This window comes from Carassius auratus, chromosome 15 (genome assembly GCF_003368295.1).
Source record: "Carassius auratus strain Wakin chromosome 15, ASM336829v1, whole genome shotgun sequence".
Taxonomy (NCBI): Eukaryota; Metazoa; Chordata; class Actinopteri; order Cypriniformes; family Cyprinidae; genus Carassius; species Carassius auratus.
The window spans coordinates 20333664-20350273 of NC_039257.1; the positions used below are offsets into that span (position 1 = coordinate 20333664).

The 16610-nt window shown below is 37.3% G+C and overlaps 1 protein-coding gene across 2 annotated transcripts in view; it reads right to left on the reverse strand.

Moving 5' to 3' along the window:
- Nucleotides 1-16610, reverse strand: part of dscamb (Down syndrome cell adhesion molecule b) — a 142970-nt gene that overhangs the window by 42664 nt on the left and 83696 nt on the right. For both annotated transcript variants that reach the window (XM_026282856.1, XM_026282857.1), the window contains exons 7-8: nt 8095-8391; nt 5790-6062 (exon numbers count right to left, since the gene is read on the reverse strand). In XM_026282856.1, the coding sequence (XP_026138641.1) occupies nt 5790-6062; nt 8095-8391 (570 nt within the window). The remainder of the gene's footprint in view (nt 1-5789; nt 6063-8094; nt 8392-16610) is intronic.

The following is a 16610-nucleotide window of genomic DNA, read 5'->3' on the forward strand; positions in this document are numbered from 1 at the left end:
GCTAGCCTACTGCAAGCGATTTTTAGATCTGCAAATCCATTTATCCTTTGCTGAAATTTCCGCGTCTTCATGGAGAGAGCACGTCATTGTTGCTTAGCAAAGGCAGACGCCTCAGGGGCGCTTCTGCCCGAGCACTTTGGAAAGGAGGAGAAAGACGCGGCCGCGGTGATGTCTTTTGCCCTGTTTGAGTCCGTTGGAAATGTCTGTCTAAATGCTCCGGGGATACTTTGTTGCGTGTATATTTCTCCTCTTTTTCGTCTTTTCCCAGATACTGACACACTAAGGTGATGTCGGCGTAAATGAGTTGACATGTTTCAAGTATTCCCGCTGGTGTTATTTTTTTTTTTTTTTTGTATTCCCGCTGGTGTACCACCACTCTCTTGCCATCACCATTATAGCTTACAGGGAATCCAAAGTGCACCCAAACACCAGACCTGTTGGTTATTGGAGGATCTTCTATTTCTGGTCTGTTAAACGCATTGGCTATTTTACAACGAGCCTTCAGCGCGTACTGAGTGATCGAGCGCCTGACTGAGAGTAGCCTAACATAAACATATAAGTTGGTGTTTTTTTCTTCTTCGGGGGTGTCAGGGGCGTTGCCTGTTACGTCGTTTGGGGTATTGGGCTACCTTGTTGAACGCATATCATTATATTTCACTTTTTTTTTTTTTTTTTCAAATATAATTAATTAGTCCAACGAACCGTTCGGTACATAATGCGTACTGCGTACAAACTGAACCAAAAGCCTCGTACCGAACGGTTCAATAAGAATACGCGTAACGTTACACCCCTAATATATATATATATATATATATATATATATATATATATATATATATATATATACACACACACACACACAAAGTGCTGCTTGAAAGTTTGTGAACCCTTTAGAATTGTCTATATTTCTGCAAAGAATAATCGGATCTGATCAAGTGCTGAAAGTTGACAAGAGAACCCAATCAAACAAATGAGATGAAAATATATACTTTGTCATTTATTTATTCAGAAAAATTATCCAATACTACATATCTGTGAGTTGCAAAAGTATGTGAATCTGTAGGATAAGTGTTAATTTAAAAGTGAACAGTTCATCTGTTCAGAGGTGTTTTTAATCACTGACATTTCAGGTGTCAGTGTGTGCCCTGTTTTATTTAAAGAACAGGGATCTATCAAAGTTAGATAATTTTTGTGGAAGTATATTATGGCACAAACAAATGAGATACCTGAGGACCTCAGAAAAAGAGTTGATGTTGTTCATCAGGATAGAGAAGGTTTTCAAAGCCATCTCTAAAGAGTTTGGACTCCACCAATCTACTGTCAGACAGACTGTGTTCAAATGAAGGAAATTCAAGACCACTGTTACCCTTCCCAGGAGTGCTCCAAAAAGAACACTATAAGAGCAAGATGTGTAAAAATCCACTAGGTTTCGAAGGACTGTGGGCTAACTTCTAAGCAACTAAAGGCCTTTCTAACATCGGATCATGTTAATGTTTAAGAGTCCACAATCAGAAGAACACTGAACAACCATGGTGTCCATGGTAGAGTCGCAAGAAGAAAGCCACTGCTCTCCAAAAAGAACATTGCTACCCATCTGCAGTTTGCTAAAGATCATGTGGACAAGCCAGAGGAATATTGAAGAAATATTTTGTGGATGGATAAAACCAAAACAGAACATTTTGGTTTAAGTATAAGACCCTATACCATCTAGGCTCCTAAAAGATGTGCTTCCAGAAGTCATAGATCCTCTTCTGACTATTATTAATTCTTTATTGTCATTAGGATATGTCCCCAAAACCTTCAAACTGGCTGTTATTGAGCCTCTCATCAAAAAACCACAACTTTACCCCAAAAAACTATTTAATTATAGACCGATCTCGAATCTCCCTTTTCTGTCCAAGATACTAGAAAAGGTAGTATCCTCACAATTATATACTTTCTTAGAAAAAAAAGGTATCTGTGAGGATTTCCAGTCAGGATTTAGGCCGTATCATAGTACTGAGACTGCTCTCCTTAGAGTTACAAATGACCTGCTCTTATCATTTGATCGTGGTTGTATCTCTCTATTAGTTCTATTGGATCTTATTTCTGCGTTTGACACTATTGACCACAAAATTCTTTTGCATAGACTTAAATGGCATAAATGGAAGTGCATTAGCATGGTTTAAATCGTACTAATATGATTGCCATCAATTCATAGCATTGAATGAAGAGGTATCATATCAATCACAAGTGCAGTATGGAGTACCCCAAGGCTCAGTACTAGGGCCACTACTCTTCAAGCTTTATATGTTACCCTTGGGAGATATCATCAGGAAACATGGTGTTAGCTTTCACTCCTATGCTGATGATACCCAGCTCTATATTTCTTCATGGCCGGTGAAACACACCAATTTGAAAAACTAATGCAATGCATAGTCGATATAAAAAAAATGGATTACGAGTAATTTCTTACAGCTAAATTCTGAAAAAAAACTGAGGTGTTAATTAAAGGATCTAAAAACTCTGCATCTATTAATATAGAACACTGTCTAAGACTTGATGGCTGCTCTGTCAATTTTCGTCATCAGTTAGGAACCTAGGTGTGCTATTTGATAGCAATCTTTCCTTAGAAAGCCACTTTTCTAGCATTTGTAAAACTGCATTTTTCCATCTGAAAAAATATATCTAAATTATGGCCTATGCTCTCAATGTCATATGCAGAAATGTTCATTTATGCATTTATGACCTCAAGGTTAGATTATTGTAATGCTTTATTGGGTGGTTGTTCTGCATGCTTAGTAAACAAACTACAGCTAGTCCAAAATGCAGCAGCAAGAGTTCTTACTAGAACCAGGAAGTATGACCATATTAGCCCGGTCCTGTCCACACTGCACTGGCTCCCTATCAAACATCGTATAGATTTTAGATTATTGCTTATTACCTATAAAGCCCTGAATGGTTTAGCACCTCAGTATTTGAATAAGCTCCTGTTACATTATAATCCTCCATGTCCGCTGTGTTCTCAAAACTCAGGCAATTTGATATTACCTAGAATATCAAAATCAACTGCGGTCGGCAGATCCTTTTCCTATTTGGCACCTAAACTCTAGATTAAAGACCCATCTCTTTAACCTGACTTACACATAACATACGAATATGCTTCTAATATCCAAATCTGTTAAAGGATTTTTAGGCTGCATTAATTAGGTAAACCTGAACCGGGAACACTTCCCATAACACCAGATGTACTTGCTACATCATTAGAAGAATGGCATCTACGCTAAAATGAGTCTGTTTCTCTCTTATTCCGAGGTCACCCTAGCCACCAGATCCAGTCCATATCCAGATCAGAGGGTCACTGCAGTTACCCGGATCCAGTACGTATCCAGACCAGATGGCGGATCAGCACCTAGAAAGGACCTATACATCCCTGAAAGACAGCGGAGACCAGGACATCTAGAGCCCCAGATACAGATCCCCTGTAAAGACCTTGTCTCAGACGATGGAGTTTTGGTTCCTTGCTGCTGTCGCCTCTGGCTTGCTTAGTTGGGGTCACTTCATCTACAGCGATATCGTTGACTTGATTGCAAATGAATGCACAAACACTATTTAAACTGAACAGAGATGACATCACTGAATTCAGTGATGAACTGCCTTTAACTGTAATTTTGCATTATTGACACTGTTTTCCTAATGAATGTCGTTCAGTTGCTTTGACGCAATGTATTTTGTTTAAAGTGCTATATAAATAAAGGTGACTTGACTTGACTTTAAAAGAGCAGCGTTATGTTCGGAGAAAGAAAACTGCATTCCAATATAAGAACCTCCCATCTGTGAAACATGGGGGTGCTTGTATCATGGTTTGGACCTGTTTTGTTGTATCTGGTCCAGGATGGCTTCCCATCATTGATGGAACAATAAATTCTGAATAATACTAGCAAATTCTGAATAAAAATGTCACGACATCTGTCCGAGAACCAAATCTCAAGAGATAGTGTGTCATGCAGCAAGACAACGACCCCAAGCATACAAGTCGTACTACCAAAGAATGGTTAAAGAAGAACAAAGTTAATGTTTTGGAATGACTGAGTGAAATTGCGGACTTTAATCCAATTTTGTGGAAGGAGCTGAAACAAGCAGCTGATAGGAGGAAACCCACTAACATCATAACCAACATAAAATTCCTACAAGTCATTGTGCAGGACTGATCAGTAGTTACAAGTAACTTTACTTGCAGTTATTGCTGCAAAAGTGGAGTCATACCAGATACTGCAAGCAAAGATTCACATACTTTTGCCACCAACAAATATTTAACACTGGATCATTTTTTTCAAAAAATAAATGACAAAGTAAAACTTTCAAGCAGAACTGTATATATATATATATATGTATGCAATTTTGACCAATCAAATGCTCTCTAGGATGAGACTGACATTACATGAACACTCCCTAATTATGGAAATAATATATATATATATATATATATATATATATATATATATATATATATATATATATATATAATATATATATAAATCTAATGGATTTTTAACATTCATAGTTAAGTTGGACTGATTCATAGTAATTTGAAGTAATTATATTTATATTTTACATTATATTTTTACATTGTCTTAAGAAAATTGTGTGGATTTCCATGTAAAACTTGCCTCCATAATGCTACTGTATAGTGGATGTTGCTATGTAGTTGATAAGGTATTCTTAAGGTTATTACTGCATTAATATATGATTGTAATGGTGATTTTTGGTTGGAAAGTGGTTGGTTACTGGATTAGAGGTTGAAACAGAGTCATTGTAATGTAGGAATCTGTGTGATTGGAAATTTCACTTAAAGAGGTAAAGAGTTCACGAAAGAGATTTCATATCAAGTCATGATATGAATTCATGAATTTACTGCATTGACCGATAGCAAGCTATTTAGCTTGAAAGGTGTCAGCAATGTCATATTGAGTCAAAAAAGCTTACTCTCAACAAGTTTCTTTGATATTCTGGTCTTCTTTCCTCAACAAGACGCATGATTTGAGTTATATTTTAGGTAGCACAGTTGTTGTGGGACAAGTGTGCCAAGGTAGGGTTAGGGATTTGTGAATTGTGATCATAAGATTGAGCAATAGTGATACTAACCATAAAAACACCATTGAATATGTCCCAATATAAAATCTAGCATTCTTGAAACAGCTGACTTATGGCACTTTTCCACTGCATGGTACAACATGGTAAGACTCGTTATGGTTCACTTTTAGGGGGGTTTCCACCGGGGACAGTCCCTGGTACCTGGTACTTTTTTTTAGAAACACCTCGGTTGAGGTTCCAAGTGAACCATACCATTACCAAAATGTGACGTGTAAACTCTGCTGATCAGGGATTAGCTGGCTAGAATCGTCACTACCTGTGTCACTGAACTGACACAAACACAAAAGAACGGCTAGATTTAAATCAGCACAGCCAACGATGAATCAAACGCAACTGTTTGAATGAAATTACCTTTATTTTCACAACCAAAAATTTTTGCTGTCTGTTGAGTAAAAACAGACATTCCTCTCGTTGATAGCAGAGGAGCAGATGCAGCAAGAGCTTGATTGGGCGACATGGAATCATAACATTTTTTTGGGAGTCGCGGCAGTAAAGGCAGCTCAGCTATAATGACGTGAATAATCCCGCCCACTCAAGCGATACTAAACTGCAGTGGAAACACAATCCGAGTCGTACCAAAACCGTGCAGTACCGTACTGAGCCATGCCAAGCCTAGTCGTACCACACTGTGGAAATTCCCTATTATATGGCAGTACCTTTCACTGTCACATGGACACTCCTGTGAATTTGTTTCTCTGGATCCACCAACACATAGCATGTGTACTCCCCCTCGTCTGAGTTTTGCACATTGGACAGCTTCAGTGTGCCGTTGTTCTCAAAGGCACGTTGGCGATGATTAAACGGGAGCAGGTTGGAATCCTTATACCACTTAATAGAGTAGTACGGGTAACCAATGATGCGACAGTGAATGTACGTGTCCCTTCCAGCGATGGCAGTGACATTTTTCATTGGTCGAATACTGGCTGGACCTGTTGTGAGAAAGAACTATCAATACATAGTGCCTCAGAATGTCAGATGAAAGGCTTATGTATTACGTGTCAATAATTTTTTTTTTTTTACTATTAGCTATATATTCTGAACAAGAATAAGTTACTAACAAAAAAATTGTGCTGTCAAATGATTAATCGCATCCAAAATAAATGTTGTTGTTTACATAATATATATCTGCATACTGTGTTTATTTATTACGTATATATAAATACAAACACATGCTGCACATTAATATATATTTAAGAAAAATATGTTATGTTTATATATTAAATATATTTAGGTATAGTATATAATATGTGATATAAGAATATAAATATATAGATGTATATACATGTAAATATTTTCTAAAAATATTCTGCATCTGTGTGTATTTATATGTACATATTAAATATAGACAGTACACATACATATATTATGCAAACAAAAACTTTTATTTTGGATATGATAAATCACGATTAATCTTTTGACAGCACTAATAAATAACTAATAATAATTTATCCTAACTTCAAAGCCTTGTGGAGGGATTAACTTATCATGTACTCACCATCATGTGGTCCCAAATATTTATGTTTTTGAAATGAACACAAACAGAGAAGTTTAGAAAAATATTCCTTCTCCATGAGTCTATATCAAAAAACCATGTAAAACAAACATGATGGTGATCCATATGATCCCAGCTGATGAATACATTTCTTCTAAAGAAAAACAATAGGTGTGAAAGAGAAATACTAATATTTTAATCTTATATGTATACGCTTAAACTGTAAATACAGCTTTGTGAAACACCTGTGAGAAGTGACGGTCCTCTGTGGTTCCACATCACTTAAACAAGCGCTTACATCAAGCTTCAAAATATGCTGATGTTGTGTAAATTCATATGACAACTGTCAGGAAGCAGTGGTTTATAGTTTAAAAGTTTCAAATATTAGTATTTTTTCTCATACACACCTATGATTTCCCTTCATATGAAAATGATTAATTAACTGGGGTCGTATGGACAATTATTTTTGAAGCATCAACTTTAGAGGGACCTATCTGCTTGCATTACATAGACTCTGAATTACATGAAATCTCTGTTTGTGTAATTTGAAGAGATTCAAATGTCTGGGATGACATGAGGATGAGTAAATGATTAGATAATTTTGATTTAGGAGAGGAGCATCCCTGAGGGCAGGCAGAGTTTAACTTTATGTAATTGTAGTAACAATGACCAATGAGAGGAAAGGCAGTAGACCTTGACAAAATCGAGTACACCTACTTCCAATAAACAACTAAATGGTGTGTTCACACTTTTGGTTCATGGCTTATGATGCTTTTCCAAAGACTTTTTAAAAGTCCTTATAGGAAAAGGAATGGAAAAAACAAATACTTGCGTGACCAATGTCACTGAAAAGTGAACGGCCGCTACTGCACTCAATACCAGAGGTGTCCAACCCTACTCCTGGTGGGCCACTGTTCTACAGAGTTCAGCTTCAACCATAATTAAACACATCTGAACCAACTAATCAAGGTCTTTATGCTCACTAGAAACTTCCAGTCAAGTACGTTGGCGTGTTTGTAGCTAAACTCTGCAGGACACTGGCCTTCCAGAAGCAGGATTGGACACTTTTGCTCTACACTATGTATTCCTATTTGACTGCAGTCTCTAACTCCATCAGGAGGTGGATCACAAGAGCTCCACTGCCTTCACTCCCACCAGTTGTCTCCACACTCTCATTTGCATGAAGTTAAGCTCTTTGTTGTGCCATCAATGGTCACTGCTCGTGCTTTTTCAAAGTGCCAAATTTCATTGAAAATAAATCACTTCAGGTTGCTTTCTTGCGGCAAGCTGATGACAGTGAGAATATACCTTTTAGGAGGCTGCACTGCAACTACAACCTAAAACAATAAAATTCTCTATCTAACTCAAATTTTCAAATAGAATACAGAGAATCTCCGAAAAAACGTGAAATTGTTGTGTGTGCTTGTGGTGTGGTGTGGGTGTTTTTGAGGAGCTGATCTGACAAGCACCTCTTACGTTTATTCGAGCCTGGTAGGAGACCGATCCGGCCGAGTTGTTGCAGGTGCAGCGATAGACGCCCCCATCGGTGACCTGTGTCTGAGACACATTCAGATAGCTGAGCACGTGGCCTTCTGTGGTGATGATGCGATCCATGCGGTGGTTGCTGTCTTTGATGACCGGGTCGTCGTCCAACGTCCAGGTGACGGTGGGGAGGGGGGTTCCTTTCACGTGACACACCAGTGATATGGGCTCATTCGGGCTCACCACCTTCTCACTGAAGGCAGAGAGGATCTTTGGCGTCCCGTCTAGAGAAGTGGATGACATATTTAACTGCTTTTTTATTTTTGCAAATGGTGACATACAGCACTATGCATTGAGTATAAATAATAGTAGAAGGTTTGAGTTTTATTGGATTTTAGGGTATTTATGAGTAATAGTGTATGTGATTAAACTAGCTGCAATTAAAGTCATTATTTACTGAAAAGCTTGCCGCGAAGTATCCTTCACATCTGCAATCAGATTTAAAAATACCACACTCCTAGATATGACCAAACAGTCATATTTTTATTTTTTTACTTTTTCTTGTATGGGTTGTAGTTGAATTATTTTATGTGTGTTGAATGAAGAATAACATTTGAGAGATACTATGAGTTTACAGTAAACATCAACTTAAATATGTGACCCTGGACCACCAAACTAGTCATAAGTTGCATATTTTTGTATATTTGTAGCAATAGCCAACAATACACTGAATGGGTAAAAATAAACTATTTTTCTTTGATGCTAAAAATCATTAGGATATTAAGTAGAGATCTTGTTCCATGAAGATATTTAGTAAATTTACTACCATAAATATATCAAAACTTAATTTTTGATTAGTAATATACATTGCTAAGAACTTCGCACCATGCATGCACAAATTAAAAAGAAGAAAATAAAAAAGCATCTTTAAGCAAGCAATTATGTGTATGAAATGTTCTTTAAATATTCTACTTTTTGATAAAATAGACAATCATCAACCACTTATTTGGAGTATGGGGGGTTGTTACTGTGCCTTGAGCAGATCTTTTTAAATGGTCTTTATGGTTAAATAGTATACCAACACCTGAATGAAGGCTTTTCCTACAAATGCTATTGTTAGTTTGTTATTAGGTCATATGGGTCAAAGGGCAATGCTAACATGACAGATGTACAATAATATGTCCAAAAACTTATTTCACACCCCCAAAACCTAATTAAAGTACAGAAAGGTACAGTAGATGCTAACACTTAATGTAAATGGTGAACTTTTAAATTAAGTGTAAGTGTTCAGTGTTATCTAATACACACACACACAGTACAGTGAGAGCATATTGAATTGAAAGCATGCATTACTGGATGCAACATCAGTCATTTTGCTGTAGAAGTGGACAATAAATTGTAACTGTAAAGTCATCGAAGAAAGAAAGAAAGAAAGAAAGAAAGAAAGAAAGAAAGAAGCAGGCTTTCCAACAAGGTACATTATTCATATTGCATATTCTGAATATTTTCAAATATCTGATGATAAAATGTCTGAATTAAAAACACACAGAAAGATTGTGAATTATTATAAAAAAAAGATTATAAAACCACATCTTCCCATTTACAGTTTACAGACATTGAAAAAGCAACAACACTAGACCTAGCCAGACATTTCTTGCAAATCTTTCCAGCCGTTTTCCTATAGCATGGCATGTAACAAGATACAGCTGTGTTTTTAAGCTTACTGCTATTGAAATCTTGGCTTTTTTTTAACATCATTATAGATGATCAATATCCTCTTTATGCAGTTTTGTGGCAATAGGAGACAGCTGAAGCAACCAATCTTTTCAGCTGCAGGGCTGAGGAGCAGTAGTCCAGCAGAGGGTTATATTAAAACACACGCACAGTTACTGTTACACATATGTGCCACAATTTCCAAGTCCAATGTTTGTGCAACATTCTACCCACTAATATGCCTTTATCTGATTGAAATCCACCTTAGATGTAGCCTTCATTATCTTTACTATCCTACAATCATGTGTGTGTGTTTTGGCAACTGGTTGGATAAAAATAGCAGTAAATATATTTATAAATGTCACCAACTTCATTTGCATAACTGAGATTTGGAGGAGGGGCATTGTTAATTCCATTTGCATTAAGTGTACATTTTTGCTAAATGTATATATATATATATATATATATATATATATATATATATATATATATATATATATATATATATATTTATTTATTTATTTATTTATGTAAAGGAATTGTTCACCCAAAAGTAAAAATGAAAATAAGAAAATAATAATAATTAAAGCTGCAAGCAGCCTTTCTGGGGCCAAGCCCTTATTGCTCTTTGGCTTTTAAGGGTTTTTCAAGCAACTTTTTCAGCACTTTTTACAGAACAGATAGATTCAGAATTACAGATAAGGTGAAATCAGAAGGTCTGATGAGAACAAACGCGGAATGAAGTTACAAAAACACACTTATGTTTGATCCCATTTTAAGAAACTTTAGTACAGCTCTTACCCATGTAATAAAGGATTTAAAATGACAACTTTATACCCAATTTTAAACTTTTCCCATACAGGTTTCGAACCCACAACCTCACAGGTTCAGAACCAACGCCTTAGCGAAGTGTGCCACATTAGTTGACACACAATTTACACGGCACAGAAGAGAAGTTAAGGTGTGAGAATGATCTCTCTCACAAGCCCGAAGTAGCATTTTAGACAGATTAGCATGCTACGCTAAAAAATGCTAACATTGTCAAAGTTAACCAGATTGCTCAAGAAACCCATTAGAGTCAATAGAAACGTGTTAGCATTTTAGCTAATTAGCATGCTAAGCTAATTAGCATAAATCAACAAGCACAGGCACGGTCAACTTCGGAGCCGTACATCTCTGGAACAGGAGTGAATATCAAAACTCTGTTCGGTCATTTCTGTCAGGCCCGGTCTGAAGTTCATCTGATAAAATTTTGAACAAAATTGAACAAGATTTCAGGGAGGAGTAGCGAAAAAACTGTATTTCATTCCATTCAATATGGCGGACAGACGCCATGTTGGAAAATGACAATTGAGACATCCTCAGAATCGGCATAACCAAAGGAATAAAATGACATAAAAATAACAAAAATCGATCAACATTTACAGTAGTTATAAGGGGTTTTGCAAGAATCGTTATATCTCTTGAACACTAGGTGGCGCTGTCTTCCAACTTCCGGGGTACTTCCAGCACATGGTGTTGATGATGCCTATCGATTTTTGTGAAGATTTGTACAGTAGTTCAAAAGTTAGAGCAATTTCTGACAAATTTCAAAATAGCGGACGGGTGGTCCAGGTGGTCTTGACAAAATTGACATCCACAGATTCGAAATGATCTACAGAAACCATAGACATCAAGATCATAATTTTCTGATGAATTGTTCAGAAGTTATAAGCAAAAAAGTGCATTTTTGGTATCTCAACACCCATAGGTGGCGCTGTTCCCAAATTTGGCATGGACCCCCAAGTTATGGTGTAGATGAAGTGTACCAAGTTTGATATCGATTGATCAATGTTTGGCCGAGATACAGCATCTCAACCCATTTGAGGTCAACCTCAGTAAGTTCACAGCATCATAACTTTTTTTTTCACTAGTGTTCAAAAAATTCTGTTGAGTCATTTCTGTGCGGCTCAGTCCAAAGAACATCTGAGCCAAATTTCAGAAGAATTGGATTAATTTTGAAGGAGGAGTAGTGCTTAGACTGAATACTGTACTTTTCAAAATGGCCGCTACTGTAATGGGAGGAGTCTTAATGTAGGATATGGAATGGAATCTCCATGAAGAGACAAAACAGATGTACTAAGTTTTATTTTAATAGAATTAGTGGTTCAATAGTTATTAATGTTTGAATGTTGAATTTTTGAGCTGGTGGTGGCGCTATAGAGTTTGCCCTAGAGACCCCAAAGTTGGTCAGATCACTAATAATGGTCATCTCTACAAGTGTGCCAAATTTCATCATTTTCCCTTTTTCCCTTCATAGGGCTACCATAGACTCCCATTGGACGAGAAGAAGAAGAAGAAGAAGAATAATAATAATTAAAGCTGCAAGCAGCCTTTCTGGGGCCAAGCCCTTATTGCTCTTTGGCTTTTAAGGTTTTTTCAAGCAACTTTTTCAGCACTTTTTACAGAACAGATAGATTCAGAATTACAGATAAGGTGAAATCAGAAGGTCTGATGAGAACGAACGCAGAATGAAGTTACAAAAACACACTTATTTTTGATCCCATTTTAAGAAACTTTAGTACAGCTCTTAACCATGTAATAAAGGAATTGAAATGACAACTTTATACCCAATTTTAAACTTTTCCCATACAGGTTTCGAACCCACAACCTCACAGGTTCAGAACCAACGCCTTAGCTAAGTGCGCCACATTAGTTGACACACAATTTACATGGCACAGAAGAGAGGTCAAGGTGTGAGAATGATCTCTCACAAGCCCGAAATAGCATTTTAGCCAGATTAGCATGCTACGCTAAAAAATGCTAACATTGTCAAAGTTAACCAGATTGCTCAAGAGACCCATTAGAGTGAATAGAAAAGTGTTAGCATTTTAGTTCATTAGCATGCTAAGCTAATTAGCATAAATCAACAAGCACAGGCACGGTCAACTTTGGAGCTGTACATCTCTGGAACGGGAGTGAATATCAAAAATTTGTTGAGTCATTTCTGTCAGGCCCGGTCTGAAGTTCATCTGATAAAATTTTGGACAAAATTGAACAAGATTTCAGGGAGGAGTAGCGAAAAAACTGTATTTCATTCCATTCAATATGGCGGACAGACGCCATGTTGGAAAATGACAATTGAGACATCATCAGATTCGGCATAACCAAAGGAATAAAATGACATAAAAATAACAAAAATTGATCAACATTTACAGTAGTTATAAGGGGTTTTGCAAGAATCGTTATATCTCTTGAACACTAGGTGGCGCTGTCTTCCAACTTCCGGGGTACTTCCGGCACATGGTGTTGATGATGCCTATCGATTTTTGTGAAGATTTGTACAGTAGTTCAAAAGTTATAGCAATTTTTGACAAATTTCAAAATGGCGGACGGGTGGTCCAGGTGGTCTTGACAAAATTGACATCCACAGATTCAAAATGATCTACAGAAACCATAGACATCAAGATCATAATTTTCTGATGAATTGTTCAGAAGTTATAAGCAAAAAAGTGCATTTTTGGTATCTCAACACCCATAGGTGGCGCTGTTCCCAAATTTGGCATGGACCCCCAAGTTATGGTGTAGATGAAGTGAACCAAGTTTGGTATCGATTGATCAATGTTTGGCCGAGATACAGCATCTCAACCCATTTGAGGTCAACCTCAGTAAGTTCACAGCATCATAACTTTTTTTTTCACTAGTGTTCAAAAAATTCTGTTGAGTCATTTCTGTGCGGCTCAGTCCAAAGAACATCTGAGCCAAATTTCAGAAGAATTGGACTAATTTTGAAGGAGGAGTAGTGCTTAGACTGAATACTGTACTTTTCAAAATGGCCGCTACTGTAATGGGAGGAGTCTTAATGTAAGATATGGAATGGAATCTCCATGAAGAGACAAAACAGATGTACTAAGTTTTATTTTAATAGAATTAGTGGTTCAAGAGTTATTAATGTTTGAATGTTGAATTTTTGAGCTGGTGGTGGCGCTATAGAGTTTGCCCTAGAGACCCCAAAGTTGGTCAGATCACTAATAATGGTCATCTCTACAAGTGTGCCAAATTTCATCATTTTCCCTTTTTCCCTTCATAGGGCTACCATAGACTCCCATTGGACGAGAAGAAGAAGAAGAAGAATAATAATAATAATAATAATAATAATTAAAGCTGCAAGCAGCCTTTCTGGGGCCAAGCCCTTATTGCTCTTTGGCTTTTAAGGTTTTTTCAAGCAACTTTTTCAGCACTTTTTACAGAACAGATAGATTCAGAATTACAGATAAGGTGAAATCAGAAGGTCTGATGAGAACGAACGCAGAATGAAGTTACAAAAACACACTTAATTTTTGATCCCATTTTAAGAAACTTTAGTACAGCTCTTAACCATGTAATAAAGGAATTGAAATGACAACTTTATACCCAATTTTAAATTTTTCCCATACAGGTTTCGAACCCACAACCTCACAGGTTCAGAACCAACGCCTTAGCTAAGTGCGCCACATTAGTTGACACACAATTTACATGGCACAGAAGAGAGGTCAAGGTGTGAGAATGATCTCTCACAAGCCCGAAATAGCATTTTAGCCAGATTAGCATGCTACGCTAAAAAATGCTAACATTGTCAAAGTTAACCAGATTGCTCAAGAGACCCATTAGAGTGAATAGAAAAGTGTTAGCATTTTAGTTAATTAGCATGCTAAGCTAATTAGCATAAATCAACAAACACAGGCACGGTCAACTTCGGAGCTGTACATCTCTGGAACGGGAACGAATATCAAAAATCCGTTCTGTCATTTCTGTCAGGCCCATTCTGAAGTTCATCTGATAAAACTTTTAACAAAATTGAACAAGATTTCAGGGAGGAGTAGTGAAAAAACTGTATTTCATTCCATTCAATATGGCGGACAGACGCCATGTTGGAAAATGACAATTGAGACATCCTCAGAATCGGCATAACCAAAGGAATAAAATGACATAAAAATAACAAAAATCGATCAACATTTACAGTAGTTATAAGGGGTTTTGCAAGAATCGTTATATCTCTTGAACACTAGGTGGCGCTGTCTTCCAACTTCCGGGGTACTTCCGGCACATGGTGTTGATGATGCCTATCGATTTTTGTGAAGATTTGTACAGTAGTTCAAAAGTTAGAGCAATTTTTGACAAATTTCAAAATGGCGGACGGGTGGTCCAGGTGGTCTTGACAAAATTGAAATCCACAGATTCGAAATGATCTACAGAAACCATAGACATCAAGATCATAATTTTCTGATGAATTGTTCAGAAGTTATAAGCAAAAAAGTGCATTTTTGGTATCTCAACACCCATAGGTGGCGCTGTTCCCAAATTTGGCGTGGACCCCCAGATCATGGTGTAGATGAAGTGAACCAAGTTTGGTATCGATTGATCAATGTTTGGCCGAGATACAGCATCTCAACCCATTTGAGGTCAACCTCAGTAAGTTCACAGCATCATAACTTTTTTTTTCACTAGTGTTCAAAAAATTCTGTTCAGTCATTTCTGTGCGGCTCAGTCCAAAGAAACTCTGAGCCAAATTTCAGAAGAATTGGACCAATTTTGAAGGAGGAGTAGTGTTTAGACTGAATACTGTACTTTTCAAAATGGCCGCTACTGTAATGGGAGGAGTCTTAATGTAAGATATGGAATGGAATCTCCATGAAGAGACAAAACAGATGTACTAAGTTTTATTTTCATAGAATTAGTGGTTCAAGAGTTATTAACGTTTGAATGTTGAATTTTTGAGCTGGTGGTGGCGCTATAGAGTTTGGCCTAGAGACCCCAAAGTTGGTCAGATCACTTATAATGACCAGTTATACAAGTGTGCCAAATTTCATCATTTTCCCATGTTTCCTTCATAGGGCTGCCATAGACTCCCATTAGACGAGAAGAAGAAGAAGAAGAAGAAGAAGAATAATAATAATAATAAATATAGCTGCAAGCAGCGATACCGGGGCCAAGCCCTGAAGGGCTGTAGCCAGAGCAACGAGCGGGACGAAGCAAAACGGCCAAAATGGAACTTCCATCGGATCGACGTTACCCACCCCAGATTCGATCCCACGACCTCTCGGGTTTGGGACGAGTGCCTTAGCTAAGTGTGCCACATTAGTTGACACACTGTTTGCATGGCACAGAAGAGAGGTTAAGGTGTGAGAATTAACTCTCAAAAGCCCGAAGCAGCATTTTAGCCAGATTAGCATGCTACGCTAAAAAATGCTAACGTTGCTCAAAGTTAACCAGATAGCTCAGGAGACCCATTAGAGTCAATAGAAACGTGTTAGCATTTTAGCTAATTAGCATGCTAAGCTAATTAGCATAAATCAACCAGCACAGGCACGGTCAACTTCGGAGCTGTACACGTCGGGAACGGGAGTGAATATCAAAAATCTGTTCAGTCATTTCTGTCAGGCCCGGTCTGAACTTCATCTGATAAAATTTTGGACAAAATTGAACAAGATTTCAGGGAGGAGTAGCGAAAAAACTGTATTTCATTCCATTCAATATGGCGGACAGACGCCATATTGGAAAATGAAAATTGAGACATCATCAGATTCGGCATAACCAAAGGAATAAAATGACATAAAAATAACAAAAATCGATCAACATTTACAGTAGTTATAAGGGGTTTTGCAAGAATCGTTATATCTCTTGAACACTAGGTGGCGCTGTCTTCTAACTTCCGGGGTACCTGCGGCACATGTTGTTGATGATGCCTATCGATTTTTGTGAAGATATGTACAGTAGATCAAAAGATATAGCAATTTTTGACAAATTTCAAAATGGCGGACGGGTGGTCCAG